The sequence below is a fragment of the Taudactylus pleione genome, unplaced genomic scaffold (genome assembly GCF_031769625.1).
Source record: "Taudactylus pleione unplaced genomic scaffold, aTauple2 ptg000149l, whole genome shotgun sequence".
In the NCBI taxonomy this organism is placed as follows: Eukaryota; Metazoa; Chordata; class Amphibia; order Anura; family Myobatrachidae; genus Taudactylus; species Taudactylus pleione.
Genome location: NW_028284551.1, coordinates 2,336,182 through 2,359,076, shown reverse-complemented (window position 1 = coordinate 2,359,076; position 22,895 = coordinate 2,336,182). Strand labels below are relative to the sequence as shown.

Genomic DNA, 22,895 nt, shown 5'->3' with positions numbered 1-22,895 from the left:
AGTAACTGAGTACAAATATGCAGCGTTGGTCGCAGATCCTTCGATAATCGACCATCTGAGTAACCCTATGGTCGTGCAGAATGACCAAAGGGCTGAGACGGTCGCGACATATTTTCTGTGTACGGGATCGCACATGTAGGCAGATATACATCCCTATAATGGTCACGACACACCCGCGTGTTTGCCGCCACTCCGTTACGTCCCACAAAACTTCCCATCTGTCAATCACTTGCGAATAAATCCTCACCACAACAGCAGTCCCATTTGATCGCAATTCAATCACTGTGCGTATGTATTGAGGCTAAGACGCATGCACAGTCCAACGATAATCGCACAACTGCGTGAACATCGAAGTAGTGTCTACATCTGAATCAGGCCCTGTGCTGCATTGCTGTTAATGTACTATAGAACCTCAGACTGACTGCAGTCACGTTATACAGCCCTTCTAGTCGTGCATAGTCCTGTGCGAGTTTACTCACGCGTCTTTTCGTGCGTCTTTATCGCCACAAATATTTCTTATTCATCTTATTGCAATGCGATGTAAATTCTAAGCACACGCAGACTTTGCTGATTAATAATATGATATGCGGCATGTGTATGTTCTGTGTGTGACTGCAGCTGTATCTGTATAGGAAATTGCTACGTTACAGTGTCAGCGGCTCTTTTCCGCACCACGTTTCGGGATGATGTTACAGACCGGGCCGCACACAGAACATGCACATCGCATATTTTAATTAGCAAGGTCTGCTTATGCATTTATTCGCATCACATTGCATTGCGAATAAGACACAGTTGCGGCAAAAAAGATGCACGGCACAGCCAAATCGCAGCTCTCTCGTACCCTGTGTAACGTGACTCATAACACAGGGATGAAAAACGAGGAGGTACATATCTGCACGTGCATCTACCAAATTCAATCTCCAATTGGCTACACGTTGTTCTAAATAAACGACTTAGAGCCATATTCAATTTGAGCCGAGCTGCGTTAAGTTAACGCGGCCTGGACTTAACGCCGACTTTGCCTGTTTTGGAGGCGGAAAAGTATTGAGCGCGTGCACGCTTTACCCCGTATTCAATTTGAAAGTACGCGTAAACGGCACCCGGCAATACTTTAACAAGCGGAAAGTACTGTCAGTTTTGGGTAAATCAGCCTGACACCCCCCCAGATGATGCTCTGACATGGGGGTCCTCTATGGTACCCATCGATTTGGCTTGCTGAAGGTATTTGGTGTTTTTAAATGGGCTTAATAGCTGCTAAATAGCGTGTTTCTATACCTGATGAAGAATAGTATTTAGGAGTATTTTTTCCAGAAAATAAGTTATCCCAGAAAATTTGGGGTACTTGAAAATGGGGGTCAGCAAAAGTGAAAAAGTGAATTTGAAAAAAACTTGAAAATTCCACCTGCCGCAAACACCTGCAATCAAAAAAACACCTGGGGCATACTTGGGGACCCCCCCAGAGTCAAGTTCGCCAGTTTTTAAGTTTGTACCCCAACATTTTTCTTTTTCGCCCCCTTTTTCAAAGTACATTTTTGGGGTGTCCTTGCTGCACGGGGGTTCCCGCAACGTTGCACCCCAAAACCACAATTCTGCACTTTTTTCCGCCTGCCATTCATAGGCGATACTTTACTGCCTATTACATTGCATTGACTTTCCGCCTAGGCAGAAAGTGCTTCAAATTGAATACGGAGTAAAACCAAAACAGGTGATAATGACGTCATTGGCGGAAACTTAACACGGATCTGGACTTGAAGCTTCAGATTGAATACAGGCCTTAACTGGGTAATATTTTTCCAAAAACCACTCAGAAATTATCAGGTTTTTTTATGATTGAGTTTGGTAAAAAAAACATCTATTTAAAACATATGCAACACTATAAAAAAGAAAATTATTATTTTTATAATTAACACATAACCTTAATATAATCAATATTTAAAAAAACAAAACACTGAGTAACAAATATATCAAGACATCGATAAGCATAACATCACGGCATCGCGACTTTACATTTCCCTGGCGACTACTCCTCTCTGCAGCCACCGGGTATAGACTTGGGTGCTGAGGGTATGCTTGATTTACATTTCCCCGGCAGTTGATCCCCTCTGCAGCCGCTGGGTGGGGGGGGCGCGGGCTGCCCGATCAGCAGTGATCGACTGCACAGCAGACACCATCAGAGGATACAAGGATGCAAAGCATGTTAGGGAAAGCCCAGTCTGGCTTGGTTCAAAAATGCTTTCACCATAGTCAAATGCACTTAAAAACTAGACTTAATTTTGCAGTGTGAGATATTCTTACAAATTTTAACAGGCGAGATTTTTCATTTCTGTAAGAGCTCCCTCTTTACAATAGGACCTTATTAGTTGCTCAGAATGAGTGGACTTTTACACACAGAATTTGTATTTTTGCAACTACTTTTGTGCTACCTAGTTGCATTTGACCGTGACAATGCCATAACAAGTATAAATTGATAATAAACCCAACCTGATGTTGCATTAGTAGCATTTTTAAAAGATAATCTGAAGTTTCCACCATACAGTATTTTGGATAAAAAGAGTAATACATTGTGCTCCAATGTACGTGCCTAGGGAATATATTTACTGAAGTGAGAGTTTTTAGAAGTGGAGATTGCTACCAATCAGATTTTACGTAACATTTATCTGGCACCTTCTAGAAAACGATAGCTAGAATCTGATTAATTGCTATGGGTAACATCTCCACTTCTAAAATCCAGCACTTTAGTAAATATACCCCCTAGTGTATATACAACCATTTTTTCCAGGTCATTACATGGTTTCCTATTAGGCACACTACACAGTTGATTTTATAAGTTGTGTTCTGCTTGAGAGGAACAGATATAGATAATTATATATATATATATATCTATATATATAGATAATTATTAAGCTATGTTTAACCCTTAACTGCTTTGATGATATGATTATTTTGCCACCAGTAATTATTTATGCAGTACCAAATCAAATTATACCTTATTTTTATTCTTCAGAGGACTCTAAATGTTCAGATAATATAAGTATAAAAGTTTTCATACAGTAATTCTCCTCTCTTTAAAGAGAGGGCGCCCCCGAGTGTGTAGGGTACAGGATGAGGGAGATCGTTGTACCCTTACCATTAATTTAGTGTACTAGTGCCCTATTACACTCCATCTACTAGTATTTCTGGCCTTGTGATCACAATTCATAATCACTAAGGGGCTACATCATTTGAAAAAGAGGACTCCTTTATTTCAATAGAGTTGGCAATTAATGATGAGAGGATGGGGGAAATATTAATCTATCCTTGGACTTCATAACGACTTCTGCAATGCTCTGGTGAGCACAAATGATCATCAGAGAATAACTTCTCTGTGAATAAGTCATTTGATGGGTGCCAGAATAGGGGAGAGAGAGACCCTTAATGCGCTCTCCTCATTCCCGGCATTTTGAAAATATGTAGTGTAGTGCCTGGAGGGGATGAAACTTATAAATATCAATGTCCCCAGCATGATTTCGTCACCAAACTTTGCCCAATTACGGATTTCAGTGAGCAACTATTATGGGGGGAGGGGGGTTAATGTAAGTTTCCCTCTCAATTACTTCCATTGCAAGTGCTGATGATGAGTCCCACTCGTCCTTAGCACTGAATGCGTTTAAAGCACTTGCAAACATATGAAGTTACACAGAATGATATCTATCTAAAATGACTCAAAAGTGGGGTACAACAATGTGTAATAATGGAAATTTGGTAATTCATAAAACACTGGTGTTTAGCAAGATACTTTGTAGTGATTTACTAACATAGTACAAAAATCCAAATACCATATACATCAATCAGCATAAATCTCTAATTGATGTGAATATATTGTAATATAGTTATTTAAATGTTTTCGTTATAGTAAATATAATAAACTGAATATTTGAGACTGATTTATGGTGTGCATATGCGCAGTCAAGCAATATTCCCATTTAATATATTTTTTATGGGGAATTGCACATCCTTCCATATATCTGATAGCTGCATTTGCATCACCTTTAGACCTAGGATTAAGCACTGGAATCTGACACGGCTTCCCAAAACTTGGATTGGTTTCATTTGTTAGGCTAAAGAACCACATTTATGATTGGTTGTCATTGGCATTTGCGGTTTTTGCAAACACAACCATAACTGCACAACCAATAAGAGCTAACAAAAAGGTCACAGCAGCAAATGATCATATTGGAGAAACACTGTAATAAATTACATGAAATAAAAATGCATATACACATTGCTCTGTTATGTACCAGAACTGGGTGTCTGATCCTCTCTGGGCCAACTCTACAGCAAGAGCAGCACTCTCATTCTCATCAGCATACTGTAAATTATCCATGGCGGAATCTACGGCAAGAAAGGCTTAAAATCAATACCAATAAACTATATAATTTAAGTTATGGTTATCACAACGCTGAAATGTATTACATGGCCTGTAGACAAGAGAGATGTACTATACAGGGTTATGGGCTAACTGAGATATGCTTAAAACAGAACAGTTTAGGGGTGCTTTGATAATTGTATTTCATTTTCATGGTTTCATATAAAATAAGTCGGCAGCTTTATTAAATGCATTACTTTTTTCTGACTGTCTCTGTGATTTTCAGCCATACATTTATATAAGTAGGCAGATTTATTTCTGTTGCTCTAGAATACAATACTGTAATCTCTGAATTGGATCCAGATGTAGCCTGTGAGCAGCTTATTTTGTATAATTTGTGTACACATTTGTCGCACATGCGAAGAAGTGCGACAAGATGTTAAACGCATGTACAGTGCATCCGGAAAGTATTCACAGCGCTTCATTTTTTCCACATTCTGTTATGTTACAGCCTTATTCCAAAATGGAATAAATTCATTTTTGTCCTCAAAATTCTAAACACAATACCCCATAATGACAACGTGTAAAAAGTTTTTTTGAGATTTTTGCAAATTTAATTAAAAAACAAAACCTAAGAAATCACATGTACATAAGTATTCACAGCCTTTGCCATGAAGCTCAAAATGTTTACACGTTGTCATTATGGGGTATTGCGTGTAGAATTTTGAGGCCAAAAATGAATTTATTCCATTTTGGAATAAGGCTGTAACATAATAAAATGTGGAAAAAATGAAGCGCTGTGAATACTTTCCAGATGCACTGTAGCTCATTCACTTAAATTATTTATCATAGAGTGTGGTGCACAGCTAAGAGTTTCTGCTTCTAGGTTCCGTTTACCACGTCTACTTTCTTTTTTACGGGACGGATTGTCCAATGGCCTTCACCTCTCTTCCTTGAGGGGTCAGATTTCGGCTTTGTCTATACTTTTCAGAGGCATCTTCACCAGAAGTTAGAAATTTCATGCAAGCGGTATTGCATGTCCAGCCACCTTATGTTTCACCCGTCCCACCATGGGACCCTAATTTTTTTTTGGTTGCTCTTCAGCGGGTGTTTTTAGCCACTAGAGACGGTGGAATTAAGCTGGTTACCTTGGAAGGTAGCTTTTTCTTTTGCCAATTTCCACAGCTCGCAGGGTTTCAGAGTTAGCAGCTAGCTCCTCCTTTTGATTTTTCATGTGGACCGGACGGTTCTCCGTACTCAGCTGTCCTGGTTTTACATATTCAGCTGAATCAGGAAATTGTTGTTCCAGTCCTGCATCCATCTGATCTAGAGAATCCCCTCCGATTTCTGGATGTGGTACGAGCACCCAGTATATATGTGAATAGGACTGCTGCTTTGTGTAAGACGGACTGTTTCTTAGTGCTTTATAACGCTCATAAGAGGCTGGCCAGCGTCAAAGCATTCCATTGCTCGTTGGATTACTGAAACCATCAAGCAGGCTTTATATAGATGTGGACGAGTCTTTTGCGGTTCCCATTCGGGCACTTAACTCCAGCTGTGAGTGCTTCTTGAGAGGTTCGGCAGGGTGCCTCAGTTGAACTGTGCAGGGCGGCCACCTGGTCCTCAGTGCACACGTTACTAAATGTTATTGGTTCCACAATTTTGTGGCCAAGGATGCGAGTTTTGCTTGTAAGATTTTGCGTACAGCCGGGCCTGTGCATGAGCCCCTTCCTCTTGAGAAATGCTTTGGTAAGTCCCAGTGCCAGTGTCCCCCCAGATTTGGATTAAAGAGTATTTTCTTTCAGTAAAATCAACTCCTCTGAGTCCATTCTGGGGAACACTGAGTTACCTCCCTAATGTGTGATGTGATTAATAGGTTGTTTTTCTTCTTCTCTATTTTCCTCCTTTGGCTTTGTTAGTAAATTAACGGAGGATCTAGGGGAAGGGGATGGTATATAAGGGAGTGAGAAGTGTCAGCTGGATAACCTTTTTAGTGCCTACTCCTCAGGCTTTCCATTATATGCCAGGGTCAGAGGAATTAGAGGTTACTAAACAAAGTGATGATTCTAGCCCCATTCATCTCAGAAAGTTTTGCAGGGAATACCAAAACTAGCTCAAATGTGATATCCAGTAATTGCATTTAATACACAGAAACCTCTCCCCTATTGGTGGACAGGCATAGAAGGGATGGGAATCCTGTATAAGAAGATTGCTCAACCATAAAAACTTTACAACTAATTGATAATTAAGTGGTACATTGGGTTTGGCACACATTTTGGCAAGGTTTGGAAGATGATTACCCTTAATAAAGTTCCAAATATACAGAGATTTATATCAACTTGTTGGCCTTCGAAGAAAAATTATAGCGGTCTCTTAAGAGACTACTGAGTTGGGGGAGGGGGGTTTGATTCATGCCTAGATATTTTGCATACATTTTCAGTGACAACAAAACCTCCTTGGTAAACAGGAACATTTTATGTGTGTTGTACCTATTGCTACTCCTTAGAGAACAGCAGACAGTCTGATCTACAGTGCTAGGAGCTACAGTAAATAACCAATGACAAAAATCAGAGGGGAAATTGGGCACGCTTGCTTGGTGTCACTTCTGGTATTTGGAATGTCCAGTGTGGTGCCGTTTGCCTAAACAATTGCAGAGGGGGTGAGATATAATTCTTGTATACCTTTGGGTCGGCTCCCAAAAAAAGAAAGCAAAGCCTGATAGTAAAAAGATAGAAAAGGTAGCACTGTGGCCAGGGGGTAACAATCCCTTTAAAGTCTAGTCAGTTATCATTTTTGTTGACAGTAATCACACACGTATACATAATCACTTTTATTTACTAGCTATATAGATAACTAAATAAATACTCTGTACACAATTTATGCCAACTGTTCAAGGTTACCTAACATAGTACCAGACTTCATCAGAGTTTTCCTTACTGCTTACATACATATCATATGGTGAATATGTGCCGAGAAGTACTATGGATGTAATATGTCATGATTAGGAAGCGTGTTTTCCCCTTTACAACAACAATTAATTATGAAGTAAAGGTTATCCAATCAATTTGAATTAAAACCAACATGCAGGTAATAAATGACAAATTAGCATAAGCCATCCAGTACGTGCATTGCACAAAATGTATGTCTAAAGTATACACAACAGCACTATCAATGGCAGGCTTAGAAGGTCTGTGACTCTTAAGGTATAAATTAATTAAATCACCTATTGTAGTTCACCTAATAACTGGGCAGTCACAGATCGTTAATAATGATTTAACTAAAAGTCACGTATAATAATATAATTGTAAACTACAGTAAATCACATTTAAAATTACATGTTTTTCGCAAAACAAAAATAATAATTACTTAAATGATCAAGCACACAATAATACCCCAAACAAAAGAAGTATGTTTATTTATAGTCTTGCATTAGGAGATTTTTGGAACTGCTCACAGACATGTCCAACTGCTATATAAAAGGCTCTGTGCAGGCTACAGAATGGTAAATTTGTAGTTTTAATTTCTTGTTCTAAGCAAGATCCTTTTAGGATAGGGCAAAGATGTGGGTATGCAGCTTCAGCAGCCTGTTAAGGAGGGAGTGTGTACTGGAAAGTCATGGTCGTTTTGAACATCATATGAAAATTAATTTGAAGTTTGCAATCATTCACGTTAACAATTTGTACCATTAATTAGATCACTAGATCAGTTTTTCAGAAACACACTTACCAAGTGAATAATAAAGTAGCTATAAGATTTTAAATCATGTACTCAGTGCTTGGGATCAAGTCAAGCGCAGTCAGAGTTTTCGATGCCTGCGATTTAGTAAGCACGTGTCGCACTTACCTGAGATCACGTATTTTAATACGCACCCCTTTGGGGTGAAATTGGGGCAATTTGGTGTACAGTTGCTGGTGCTGCATCGATGTTGCAATGGCACATCGTGGGCACTGCCCGCAATGTTATTGACCCTCTTGATTTATAAGTGGGCAGAGCTTTGACAAGTATGTGCAAAACTTCTCGTTTGGACTGCGGTACAACCTTTATAACTGCTCAACAGTAACTGAGAGGAAAAACAGCTTTATTAAGGCACTTCATAATGCCAGGTCAGACCTGATACAGAACAAGTGCATAGCAAATTGCACACTCTCCTAGACTATCCGGAAGACTCACAAATTTCGGGGAGCTCTTTTGGACTCCCAAAAGGGTAGACCAGGCTGTCGGATGCACCCACTTTCCCAGATAAGTGGACGATCTTTCCCTGCTATGTTGTTTATAGGGTTGTATTACCATATAGGACAGATAATGTAGATCCCTAAAATGAATTTGACTTTTTTTTGCCTGTTTATTGGTTAATATTATTTTATTACTCCCTATATGTAATGCTGTTTTTAATTTGGTGGTTAGTAGACCCTTAACCTCCCCAAAATATTGATTTACCTAAAGGATAATTGGGTGAAACCAGCAAACACAAACAGCAGTATCACCTCTTATACCTATGTGACACAACCAGTGAATATATAAAAAAAAACATCTATACTGCGAATCACTAATTGAACCCCATTAGCCATTATTATGAAAATGTGTTAGAATATTGTCTAGCCCACAATCTTGTTCTCATAAAGATCTGCATCCTGGCCCATGAGAAACATGTGTAGTGCTGTCCTGAACGGCAATGACTGATTTAAAGCACTTCTTTCCATAATACGTGAACAATTGCATTAAATTACCTAAGTGGGAATAGGAACCAGCAGCACTGACAGGAAACAAGACCTCAGCTTCATTGTTTAGCACCTGTAATGATGTCCAGCAGCAGACCTGTGGGTTTTCTGAGCCTCCTACAGGTGTCCTGCAATTACTAGAAAACAGACATTAGTTATACCCCATCCATAAAATCATGAACAGTCGCATGGCACAGATCATCTATGACTTATGCTAGGCATACATTGTTCTGACAGACCGACTTCATCTCTTTACATTTTTAGACTTTACCTTACAAGAACTGGGTTAGGTCTGTTTTTTGTGTACTTTATGCAAGTACAGTATATATTTTCCAATCAAAAAACAGACAATGTGACATCCCTTACAGAATTCTTAAATATAACCAGGGCCGTGAGGAGAACAATGTGACCACCACATTGTGAATACCAGGGTTCTCTTGCAAAAGGGTGTGTAGTCATGCCATTATAGGGTGTGGCTGACCTTCCTCAGCAGTTCGGGCTTCCAGACAGATACTTTGTACCCCCCTCTTGTGCTCAGGAAGAGAACTGTCAAATGTGAAGCAGATATTAAGTAATCAGTAAAAGGGGCTATCTACTTTTGGAAAACTCCTGCAATCTACTGCCTGTTGTTTTACTTGCAGAGAGAAAGCGGTCAGTCCTGCTTGGCAGGCAAATGGATCTTTAGCTACTCACTGTATGCGGCACCTGCTGCATGCAATACTCACCTCTATCCTAAATTCCTGAGTAAGTGCATGGGGGGCTGAGAAAACTGCAGGGGTTGGATCCCGTACTTTTGCCAGCGTCTTTCAAAAATTTTAAGTAAACAGATAAGTAATTATTGCTAGAGTGCCTCTACATTTACAGAAGACCTATTTACTTCTGTCAGAATGACCATACCCTGCATTATCAGTGATATGTAGTATTCATAAAATGTGACAGATCTGAGTTCCAATCAGACACCTATAATATATCATTTTAAATGCATCAGGACCAATCAGCAGGAGGATAACAAAATAAAATGGTTTCATGGAAAGTTACAAAATAATCCCCTAATGCATCGGTGTACAGTCCCTTTTGGTTGTATATGCCATGCTTTTCCAACATTAATCAGTTTTGGAGCTGAATTGCTCATGTCACCCTGAAAGTAATTCCCTGTTAACTGTAAATTTAACGAACTTTAACTTTGTGTTTACATTTGCAAAAGGTGTTAAGAAACATGTTTCTCTGCCAATGTGCACCTGGAAGGTATAAAATGTTTTGCATGGTAAGAGGATACATAGCTGCATTTGAGGAAATTAGAAAATGTTTTACATAATAAATTGTGAGTCCAGGTTTATCTGCTGCTTATGTCTGACATTCTCTGTTATACATTAAACTCATAATAGTCTAGAGCCCTTCAGTGACCCTTGACGACCCGCTTTCCTCACTCACACTGCTTCTGCACTGGACTGTAACAGATAACTGATCGCAAAACATAAGCAGCTAATGATGGTTCAGAAAGTGAAACATGTAGAGCAATGCAAAGACACAGACTTTCAACCTTAAACGTTACAAACACAGCTTAAAGAACAGCAAATACAAAGAAACCTAATGAATGAAACTTCCACATGTAACAAGGAATGTTTCACTTGAATACATAAAAAGTAATATAAACATGGACAACCTAGTCTTTTATACTGCGTTATTTTAGGACCAAGTCAGACTAAACTAATGATTACAACGCAATAAAGGCAAGTTCACCCTGAGAGTTTACTAATGCCATTGGTAAAAAGGATGTCCTTCTTGTAGTAAGAAAGGGAGATACAGTAGGGGCATATATTTATACACGGCCCTACCTGTGTGGAGTTTGTATACTCTCCCTGTGCTTGCGAGGGTTTCCTCTAGGTACTCCGTCTCCTCCCACACTCTAAAAATATACTGGTAGGTTAATTGGCTCCCAACAAAAAATAACCCTAATGTGTAGGGAACATAGGGCCTGATTCAGAGCCGCTCGTAAGCGGCCTCTCGTTCGTTCCGAGCGATGTTTGCACAACTGCGCATGCGTATGGATCGTAATACGCATGCGTGAACCAGTCAGTGCGGCCAAAAATCGTTTGTTCGCTAAATAGCGAATGCCTGCTATTTTGAGTGACAGGAGGAGGCGTATGTGGGTGGTAACAGGGGAAGGTGCTTGAAAACGGGGAGTGGAGATCCGAACGCAGACATGCTTAAAGGTCAAAACGGGCGTTTTATGGGTGTGCATAATTAATACAGCAGCGTCATTGACCACGTCACTGGGTTATTTTATAGTCAGAACTGCTCGCAAGATTGCGGTAGGAAAAACCAATCACAAGAACAGCGAGCAGTTCATACGCTGGTCGATGTACTCGATTAATCTAATAAATAGCGGACATGACGTAGGATGCGAGCGGCCAGGGGGCGTAGTTTCCCAAAAAACGACCGCAAGTTTTGTTCGCTCGTTCAGACCTAGAGGCGTGAACAGAACCGCAAAGAGCGAACGGTTCATTTGAAGAGCCACCCCTTTTCTCTGAATGAGCGAGCGCAAATAGCGTCCGGCTCTGAATCAGGCCCATAGAATGTAAGCTCCACTGCGGCAGGGACTGATGTGAATGGACAAATATTCTCTGTAAGGCACTGCGGAATATGGGCCTGATTTAGAGCCGGACGCTCTGACAGAGCGCTCGCTCTGAATCAGGGCCGGCCTTCTGTTTTTGTTAGAGCGGCCTCCTGGCCGCTCGCATAGCTGTAGGTGACCACCCACAGCTATAGCATGTGGCCAGGAAGGTGGTTGCGATGGTCAAGACAATCGCGACCATCGGGCTTGCGACGAGACCCTTGTGGTAGGGTCTCGTTGCCGCAAGCCCCAGAGTGCTTTCGGCTCAAACAGAGCCGAAAGCACTCCCACTGACATCACTCAACATCGACAGCACGCCCCCTTTGGTAAGAGACCCGGAGCGACGGTTTGCCCGTCGCTATCCGGGTCTCACGCATGTGCACTGGGCCACCATCGACCCGCTTGCTAGCGCATAGCACTCGCGAGCGGGTCTGAAACAGGCCCTCTGTGTGCACTATATAAATAACTGGTAATAAATAGATAAATAAAGTAATTTATTAGCACAGCCAACGTCCTACACCCAATTTCTAAATGATCAGAAGGGGAAGCTTGGTGTCCTACAACTCTACAGTAGCTACACATGATATAGAGGTGTATACCTCTGCTCAAGGAAACCACAACCTTAGTCAGAGGTGTGATGACCCAAGCTTTGGAAAATCACTCAGCGCTCTATTGAGATGTGGACAGATCTAAGAATGTAACTTTGTATGTTGATAATGAGCGATGTTTGGTCTTAGAGGAGCAGGTAAGATGGTTGGTGGGAGTAGTGGCTATAGATGGCTGAGCAAATATCAGACTGAATCAGTATAAAATGTCAAACAGAAACAATATGATCAAAATTGGAGTACCCAATAATAGGACTAAAGGTGCATACACACACAACGATTTTTTGAACGATTAACGATATCGTTTATCGTTCAATCGTTGAAAAAATCATTCACTTTCTGAGCTAAAATGATTAACGATTATCGTTCATGCGCGTTCACGTTTGTAGTTCAGTCAGACTGGCCAACTCAACGATTTTCATTAAGTTAATATGCAAAAATAGTTTGTAGTTCAAAATAATCGTTCATTACACTTTAAAAAATCTGACAGATAATCGTTCAGAAAATCGTTGGTAACAAAATCGTTGTGTGTGTATGCAGCTTAACTCTTACTTCCCTACACCCCTAGTAGCTACAAACTAATTACTAATTAATAGCATGATATACAGTATTGATAACACAGGAATATGTGGACTGTACACATTCCTTCAGCAACTCACGAATATATGCATGCTTATGTATTTCACTATTACTTTTATTGCAATTAAGATTGTATAGAAATGTTTGAGATTATATTCAGTATCAGTATAGTTGTGTGAGTTGCAGAGGGCCGCATTTGTCGAATGGCCTCAGGCCTAGAGAGGATAAGGCCTTCTCTCTCCTTTCTAAAGTAAACAAGTGTGTCTCTGATGCAGCAGCCATGTTGTTTAATATTTTAGCTAAAGGTATATTAAATTATGTATTAATAAGTATATAGAGATTAGTGTTTATTTCCATGCAGTTATGATTAACTGTGGAGATATGTATAGGTTAAAAACTGTTTTTTAGCAATAGGAATTATGGATTTAACGTGTATTGGTTTTAACGTGCAGAATGGCACACAGCAAGTCTCAGTTTCTATAAACAAAAAGTTCAATCAAGATAGTATTTGTCTGCAATGCAATTCAGAGATGAATGCTAGATGAGCAATTATGTTAGAATTCTACATGGGAACAGAAAGATAACACTGAATAGTGTCAATATTATGGTTAAGATACCCATAACCAATTAAGGCCTAGCACGTACGAATATTAAATAAATTAATATTCCCCATTGGGTTAACTGGAGGTATAGCCAAAATGATAGTATAAAACTTAGCAGAGAGAGAGGGAGGGGGAGCAGTCGGAGAAAAAGGAAAGAGAGCACACAACGAGGGTGTGGGGGTGCTGCCGTATGTATGTATGAAATTGGCTGACTGGTATTTCTGCACTGAGTGTCACAAATTTATTTTCCAAGTATTCCCTACTGCTGCTGATAAAACCTAAGTGTCTTTGTTGTAACTCTGCATTGGCAAAATACATGTATAATTAAGCTGTCTTTAAGTAAAAGAATTTATTTTAGAATTTGTATTTGTGTGAATTATTTAATTTCTCTTTGTGACGGGTAAGGTTTATAAGTAATCTAGAACACATCGTGTTATCAGTATTAAATATTCATCAATGCAAAAGTTTCAACTAGTAACAAGGGGGCAGAGGGAGATAACAGGATTTTGGTACTTACCGTTAAATCCATTTTTCCGATTCCACAGGGGACACTGGAGCTTCTAACAGTGGGGTATAGACGGTGGGTTGAGTAGAGCCTGGCACTTTAAGGGGTCTATTTATCAAGAAGTGAAAAGTGTGGAGAAGTGGACCAGTGGAGAAGTTGCCCATTGCAACCAATCAGCTTTGAAGTAGCATTTATCAAGTACAGTCTATAAAATAATAAGTAGGAGATGATTGGTTTCTATGGGCAACTTCTCCACACTTTTCACTGCTTGATAAATAGACCTCTAAGTATCGAAAAGTGTGACTGGCTCCTCCCCCTCTATGCCCCATCAGCCCCAGTTTTAAGAACTGAGCCCGAGAAGAGACGGAGGAAAGACAGAACGACAGAGAAGGAGAATAGGAATAAGAACACTCAGTCCAATCGGACCAACACACTGCAGGAACACAAACAGGCTGCAGTAACATAAACAGTCACACAACTACACAGACTAAACTCCAACAGAACTGAAGCAGAACCGTCTGCCACCATCGACCCCAGGACCTGCATGGCTACTAGAATGGATATTTGCCTGTTGCGAAGCAACCTGCGTATTCGTGATTGTAGAGCAAGGATCTTCTCCTCCAGCAGATATATTCTCTGCACCACGGAGTCCAATCTCGCTCCCAAATGACACATCTGTTGTACCGGACAGGGTGACGACTTTTGCCAGTTTATGATCCAGCCGTGACTGTACAGACATGATACTGTCAGCCTCAAATGATCCTGTAACTGCTGTGGGGACTGCCCCAGCAACAGGAGGTCGTCCAAGTAAGGCAAAATCCTGACGCCTTGGCGCCTGAGGCATGCCATCATCACTGCCATCACCTTGGTGAATACCCGAGGGGCTGTGGACAGGCCAAACGGCAGGGCCTGGAACTGAAAATGTTCCTCCCCTACTGCAAAACGACGAAATTTTTGATGAGCCTGTGTGATTGGGATGTGAAGGTAGGCATCTTGCATGTCTAGGGACACCATATAGTCCCCCTGTTCCATTGCCAACACAATCGATCGCAATGTTTCCATCCTGAACCCGGGGGCTCGAACAAATTTGTTGAGCTCTCAGTTTTAGAAAAGGCCGGTATGACCCATTCGGTTTCAGAACCAAGAACAGATTGGAGTAAAACCCCTCTCGGAACTGGTTCTCTGGCACCGGAATCACTACTTCTGATGCTAGTAAGGCAAGAATAGCCTTCTGAAAGGCCAAAGCTCTTTCTGAAACCACCTGCGGATTTACACAAAAGAACCTTTGAGGAGGAGTCCTCCAAAACGTCAGGGCGTACCCTCGGGAAACAACTCCCCGAACCCAGGCATCCTCCGTCGTGAGGTGCCAGGGCTCTGAGAACCGAAGCAGTCAGCCCCCCACCCTGGGATCCCCCAGGGGGAGGCCCGTCCCATCAGGCCACTGGTTTATCCTGGACCCTAGCTCCTGGACGTTTGTTCTGCCAGGGCTTCCTGGGTCCTGCCTTTCTTGATGGAAATCTCGCTGAGGGCTGACCTTTGGCCTTGCCCTGCGGCCGAAACCCCCGAAAGGACGCCCTCCTCAATTTAGACAAGGTTGCTGATGGAAAACCTGCCGTCTTTGAGGCTGCCATGGAGGATACAATTTTGTCCAGTTCTGGACCAAAGAGCACACCTCCTGTGAATGGAAGGAATTCTAGGGCCTTTTGGACCCGACATCTGCCCTCCAATCTTTCAACGAGAGGATCCTAAGTGCCATCACGGACTCAGCTGAAACTTTAGAGGAAAGGATCCCTGCATCCAAGGCGGCATCACCCAAAAAAGAGGCCCCTTCTCTAAAAAAGGAGATCATATCCAGTTGCTCCTTAGAGGCATCTGGTAAAGACTCCGTTAGAGTTTTGGCCCACTCCTCAATAGCTCTTGCTACCCAGGCAGTGGCCATAGCTGGGCGGGTGGCCGTTCCTGCCAGCGATAAAATTGATTTGAGACAAGACTCCAGTCTCCTATCCGTGGTTTCCTTCAGCGAAACTGCTGGGATTAGCAAAGTGGTACGTTTAATCAGCTGTGCCACATGATGGTGGATTCTCCCACTTGACACAGTCCTCTGCTGGAAAAGGATATAGAAGCGCCATTCTTTTAGAAGAATGGCTTATCTTATCCGGACGGACCCAGGCTTCCTCCATAAGTTCTGATAAATGTTCAGACTTTGGAAATTCTGCCTTAACCACTTTTTGGCGCTTGAACAGGGGGGCTTTCCTAAGCGGAAGATCCCCTTCCTCGATATTTAACACTGATTTTACAGCCCTTATCAGAAAAGGGACATCGGCTACTGGGAAATGATCATCCCCCTCCTCGGAGCTAGACTCCTGCAAAAAGTCCTGTGCCTGTTCCTCCTCGGAGGAGGCACTCGAGTACTCACCCATGTAAGGCGGTACATGGCGCCAAGATTTAGGCTGCTTTGGCTTGACAGCCTGAGGCTGAAAAACCCCTGAGGATGATGCCATAACCTTACCAGCACCAGGGTCCATCCAAGGCGGCCACATCATGGGCATAGGATGCATCTGCTGAGGCAAACCCCAAACCGGTGGTACCGGGGCAGCCAGCCGTTCCACCACCTGAGCCATAACCTGAGAGAATGATGCCCAAGGAGGCTCAGGGCCTGAAACAGGCAAACTTAATTGGTGTAGTGGCTGTCTGAAACAGTTCCCACATAGCCCATTTTGTAGAAAGTCCTGTGGAGACAAACCTGCCTTGCAGGCTACACAGGATATCAGCAACGGGGCTCCCGCCACCTGACCCTCAGACTCCTTAGACATAACACTATGCCACAGGTTCTGAGCGTATATGTGCTGCTTTCTACTCTCAACCCACACACCTGTAGCAAGGGAAGGGGAGATACAGTGACAGTATACAGGAATTACAGTATCCATAAACAACAATCACATGTCATGCATAAATACTCTGCGAGCCATATGCATATAAGCTCTCACTACCATAATCAGCCTCAGCTTAGGTAGGATAGAGCCCTGTAAAAACCTAGCCCAGCAGTAGGCAAGGTATACAGGGAGACTGCCCAGCGTCCCTCTTGTAGGAGCAGCGTTCAGAGAGCAACTGACATACACTCTGGCTGTGCCAGAGGACTGAACTAGCGTGTGGATTGGGGGAGGGGCCGCCGGGGAAGCGTACCTCCCCTATGCTGCTTGGACCTGCCCGGTAAACTGACCTGGCCGCCGCCACAAGCCCCGGCTGGTCAGGAACATCAAATCCCGGCGGTCTAGGCTAGGAGAACAAGCCGTATGCCTCCTGACTGCAGCGCGCCTCCGGCCAGTCTCACCTCCGAAGGCCGGACCGCCACGTGGTCCCGGCGTCAGCGGTCGCCGCGACCACCTGCTTACCTGCCATCCCCTTGATCCGGTTGCGGTCCAGGGCCAGAAAGCCCCTGCCGAATCCCCTGCCAAGGACCTGCCGAGGCTAGCGGTGCGGCGCCGGAGGAGGTAGTTGCAGCGCGTGGCCGGTGCGCCTCCAATCAGGCACGAGGCTGCTTCCAGGACAGCTCAGACCACCCGCTGAGATAGAGAGTAAAACTCTTTTTTTTTTTTTTTTTTGTACTCGTCTGCAGGACTGCTCCAGCAGTCCCACTGTCTATGTGGTGAACACACCAAACAGGAAGAACTGGCTACCTGAGGCAGGAGGTGGGGTATATGAGGAGGAAACCCGGTGCATCCTGGGAGCAGAGAGCTCGTTTTTATTAACTGTTTGGTGACCGGGATTCATACCCCAACGTAATGGCTGTGGACCCCATGGACCCCGAAGAAGAAATACTTAATTCCTCAAGAGGTAAAAATAAAATAATCTTTGAATGTTAAAAGATAAATGAATAAAAATAAATATATTCTTGTTTTAGTACTTCACATAGTTGCTATGATGGACCTTTGTAAGAAAAAAAAAAAATTTTGTACAACTCTACTGTTTTCCTTCTCTTCCTCTTTGTTTCCCCCAAAGTTTGGCTAGCAATCTCTTTGTGATAGTTGGGATGTAGTTATGACACCGCCGGTCCCAATACTGACAGGGGAATCCCGACAAGAGACTTAAGATAGGCGTTGAAATACCGACAGGTGGGAGGGGTGTTAATCAAGGTTCTTAGCATAATAATGGCCATAATTATGGGCCTGCCCATCGTGGGACGGTTCTGCTGGCTTGGCCTGGGGGGTCCCGTGCCCTGTATTTGATCCATAGGAGGTTTAGGGACCTGCCTGATAGGTCACCTGGATGCGGTGGGCAGGCCCATCAGGCAGGTCCCTAAACCTCCTATGGAACAAATACAGGGCACGGGACCCCCCAGGCCAAGCCAGCAGAACCGTCCCACGATGGGCAGGCCCATAATTATGGCCATTATTAAGCTAAGAACCTCTTTGATGCAATATAGCAGTATTATTATTAGGTTTAGCATGGTTAGAGTGTGCACTTGCATTTTTTCTCTTTTTCTGCTTGCAGCACTACTAGTCTCAACAGGTAGCACCTCACATTGTGCTTAGCGTGTGCAATCTAGGGCCCCTCGCCCTATGCATTCTGTACTATGTGTATGTATGTACACTGGAAGGACGAGACTCCTTCTACCTTGATTACCACCCCTCCCACCTGTTCCCGGGTGTTTTTAATTAGCAAGGAGTCCTTGCACTCCAAGACTGCACATTTAATAAGGCACAGTGAGGGTAAGATTTAATAAATATATATATATATATATATATATATATATATATATACATATACACACACACACACACACACACACACACACACAGTATGCTGTGTGTTAGTTTTGGAACTGGTATTGGGGCGCGGGGCTCTCTGGGCTGGTGTGGCTGGACTGTTTCATGGCATCATAATGTACACTTTTTCACTTATTTAGTTTGTTTTCTATATACAGTATGTAGCACTTCATACACTTTTAATTATAACTTCTTACTAATGTAAGACTTAACACATAGGAGTTTCTTTATAATTCTTTAACCATCACTTGTAATCTCGCACTAGTGTGATGCCGTAGGGTGGTTCTGCTGGGTTGGCCTGGGGGGTCCTGTGCCCTGTATTTGTGCCATAGGAGTGTTAGAGGAGTGATAGAGGTCACCCGGATACGGTGGGCAGGCCCATAATTATGGCCATTATTATGCTAAGAACCTCTTTGATGCAATATAGCAGTATTATTATTAGGTTTAGCATGGTTAGAGTGTGCACTTGCATTATTTCTCTTTTTCTGCTTGCATAGCTATAGGTTACCCTCATGTATTATAAATAATAAAATATCTCAGTCCTAGACCTAAAAACATTCTTGGGGTACTGAGAGTGATGCCTCACTGTCAAAGATGCAGACGAAAGAATATTTGACTGTAAGCTTAGCTCAACCAAGATTTCCAAAGATGTGACACCGCTCTAGAAACGTGACACCCAGAAAAAGACGCTGTGTGATTATGATAAACTTACTGTTCAGTAGAAGCATTCTCAGCTCTAACTTCCGACTTGCTGACAGGTTCTGGCTGGTATGTGTCATAGTCATCTAGTTCTTCATCATCAATGCTTTTTACGTCCAGCTTTCGATAGCCGAAATCCCCATTAACACATGGAGAATCATTTTTCCAAGAGCAGTCTGTGTTTTCCTTGTCATGCAAGTTTAATTCAAACTGCGCTTCAAAGAGAGGCAGTTCTGCAGAGGACATGTCAGACTGCTCTTGTGAACTCTCAACACCACTCTTCGGGAACTTTGAAATCTCCACCAGATGTGGCTCTTCCACATTCCCATCATCATCAAACGAGATGATAGTCGACACTTTTTTCTTCTTTTTTCGATCTCTTTTAGATTTGCCGTCTACAGGGAAAGAAAAAAAAAAAAACTGAATATTTTTCCTGGCATATTTTCAGAAATCACATACTGTACGTCAAGCACATACTGTAGATAGATAGATAGATAGATAGATAGATAGATAGATAGATAAGCGGCTTATATTTCAGTTTCAGCAAAGAGTTTGTTTGAAACGACACCGATAATAACAGAATGATCAGAATTGCCGCTGTGTTAATCCGCATACAGGACTAAGGCCCTCATTCAGAGCCGTACGCTCTGAGCAGAGCGCACGCTCTGAATGAGGGCCGCCCTCCATAATTATGGAGCGTCCTACTGGATGCTCGTATAGCTGTGGGTCACCACCCACAGCCTATACGAGCGTGCAGTTTGATGGCCGCGATGGTCGTGACCATCGCCACTGCGAGCCGGAGCCTGCGGTTGAGGTTTTCAACCGCAAGGCCCGGAGTGATTTTGGCTCTATCAGAGCCAAAATCACTCCCACTGACATCACTAGTGATGTCAGTGGGCCGGCTTCTGACAGTAGGCGTTCCCTTGGGAACGCCCCCGTCAGGGAGGCATGCCCCCGGCACGCCCACCAAAGGGGGCGTGATGTCAATCAACATCGACAGCACGTCCCCTTTGATCAGACACAACGAGCGAAGGAAAGTCCTTCGCTCGTCGCGTCTGGCGCATGCCCACGACGTAGCTCCCGCCGTCGTGCGCATGCGCAGTGCACAACATCGACCCACTTGCGAGCGGACAGCCGCTCGCGAGTGGGTCTGAATCAGGCCCTAAATGCTGTGCTATAGAAGCTATATTTATGTAATTATTGCATTTATCTAATTTTATATTTACATTCGAAAAAAAACAACAATGCAATGCAGAAAAAATAGGCCACAAACTACATTAATAAGAAAAAACTGTACTAACACAATTAACAATTTAGGAAACATTCCTAATCTGTATATGATTGGGAGTTAAGTTCAGATCTGAAAACAGAATCTTATTGGATATCCCGCTATAATGTGTTTTGGATAGCCAATAAGATAAACCCAAACTTGCGCTAATTTGGTGAAAGAAAAGAATAAAACCGAATGCTCCTCTACTAAAAACCTAAATGTAGTTCCCCTGAACAGCAGCCGGCCACAGCTCATACCCAGAAAAATTGCTTTGTTACGAGAGTGACAACTTATAATTACGTCCCTGGACAGAAAGAATATCTCTAAACCAGTGGTTCTCAACTCCAGTCCTCAAATACCACTAACTGGTCATGTTTTGTGGAGGTCTTTAATCATGCACAGGTGAGTTCATCTATTTTGCTGGGTCAGAAATGATCCCACCTGCTTCCACAGACAAAAATCCTGAAAACATGACCTGCTGGGAAAGCTTGAGGGTTGTAGATGAGAACCCCTGCTATAAACTGTTAGGTGGAGGATTGTAATGCCTCCTAAAGTAATTAGATATTTTGCATTAACTAAGAGAATACATACATTTTGATCAAGGAGGGAGGGGGTACAATGTACCTAGTCGTGACTGGGCTTAATGGGAAGGCACAGCCAAACCCCAAAGATGGTGTGGCCACACCTCCTTCAGCAGCAAGCTGCATGTAAGGAGGGACCCAGCGCTCACAATGGGGTGTGGCCACACCAACACACAGTATACCTGTCTCCCTCCTAGTACTTGGCCTTAAAGATCTGCTGGTGGCCCTGGTAATAACATTTAGTAGTTGTTAGATGGCCCACCTGAAGCAAGACTTCTAGACAGCACAGGAAGGGGGTCAGAGTCCTGCTCTGGTTTGATTAAAATAGAGACAGCAGAGGATGAAGTGATCTCTCGAAGGAGACTGCTGACGCCTTGCGTAGATTCCTTAAGTAAAGAGGTGACATTCTGTGTAGACTCCTTTAGAAGATGAGAAACCGTAGGACCTGATTTTGCTTGTCCATTCAGGTCTTTGTTATCAATGTTGATTGCAAAAAGGATGGAGTTCAGACCTTTGGGTACAAAAGCATAACACAACACGGACATTTATCCATACACACACCCCAATATCAAAACTGTATGCAGAAAACCAATGTTAAAAATACACAAATACTAGAATAATTCAGTCAGTTAGGAAACAAAACCCTGCTGCAGCATCGTACATATGTAAGTATCTTTTCATGTGGCAACTTTTTTCCCCTCAAAATACAGACAGAGCATATGTGAAACTGCCTTAACAGTGAGTGACTCTGCTGCAGCCCAGCAGTACGATTTCCCAATATGGTATTTTTACATTAGATGTGTCCCCATACACCTAGCCTTAATAAGCATCATGGTCGCTCCAAGTGGTGTAAGCGTAGCAACTTTTTTCTTTCAATTTTGCATCTTATTTCGCATCTCAGATGCAGCAAAACACCGCTCAAAGTGAACTAGAAATGCTGGGCAGCGACTTTTAACCACACAGGGATTAGTTTTAAACACATACAAAGTCGCAGATGAAACACAACGGAACTTGGCTGCTGCATTGTAGCCCTTTGTATACAGATTCAGACTCATTCGCACACAGCTGTCCAAATGTCACACATCAAAATGATCGGTACAAAATAGTTTTGTCGCTTCCAGTTGTTGTATTAGTGTGAACAAGACGTGCATTATGAGCAAACAAGATTCTCGGCCAAGTCGTCTGGGACTTGTCGCATGAGAAGGGCTTGTTTGCGCGACTGAAGCTACAGTGTATGAGGGAACATTGGTATTACTCGCAATAAAATGGCTAGTTGCACGGGTTCCGGTTGAATCATTGTACGTACAGTAAGTCTGTATGTATGTAGGTATGTAAGTCATGGTGAACTTACATAGAATGACAAATGCTGCTGATAATAAGTAAAATATTTTTAGTTTTAAATGCGCAAAATAACTAACTATAGTGTTAATTCTAGTCAAGGGGTGGGGTCACTAGAATAGGAGGCATGTCCTTGAGACGCACCCCCTTTTCGTCACTGTAAAGGGTGTGCTCAGTACTCATGGAGATGCTGGGCTGCCCCCAAGCTCTCCCCGCAGTGTGAATAGATGGCGTGGGCACACACAAGGCATCTATTCATTCGCTGGCGATTAT

The 22,895-nt window shown here is 42.7% G+C and overlaps 1 protein-coding gene across 2 annotated transcripts in view; it reads right to left on the bottom strand.

Moving 5' to 3' along the window:
• SNX29 (sorting nexin 29) overlaps positions 1 to 22,895 on the bottom strand; it is a 682,594-nt gene that overhangs the window by 617,184 nt on the left and 42,515 nt on the right. For both annotated transcript variants that reach the window (XM_088474249.1, XM_088474250.1), the window contains exons 7-10: positions 21,547 to 21,795; positions 19,447 to 19,828; positions 9,073 to 9,200; positions 4,278 to 4,371 (exon numbers count right to left, since the gene is read on the bottom strand). In XM_088474249.1, coding sequence (XP_088330375.1) covers positions 4,278 to 4,371; positions 9,073 to 9,200; positions 19,447 to 19,828; positions 21,547 to 21,795 — 853 coding nt within the window. The remainder of the gene's footprint in view (positions 1 to 4,277; positions 4,372 to 9,072; positions 9,201 to 19,446; positions 19,829 to 21,546; positions 21,796 to 22,895) is intronic.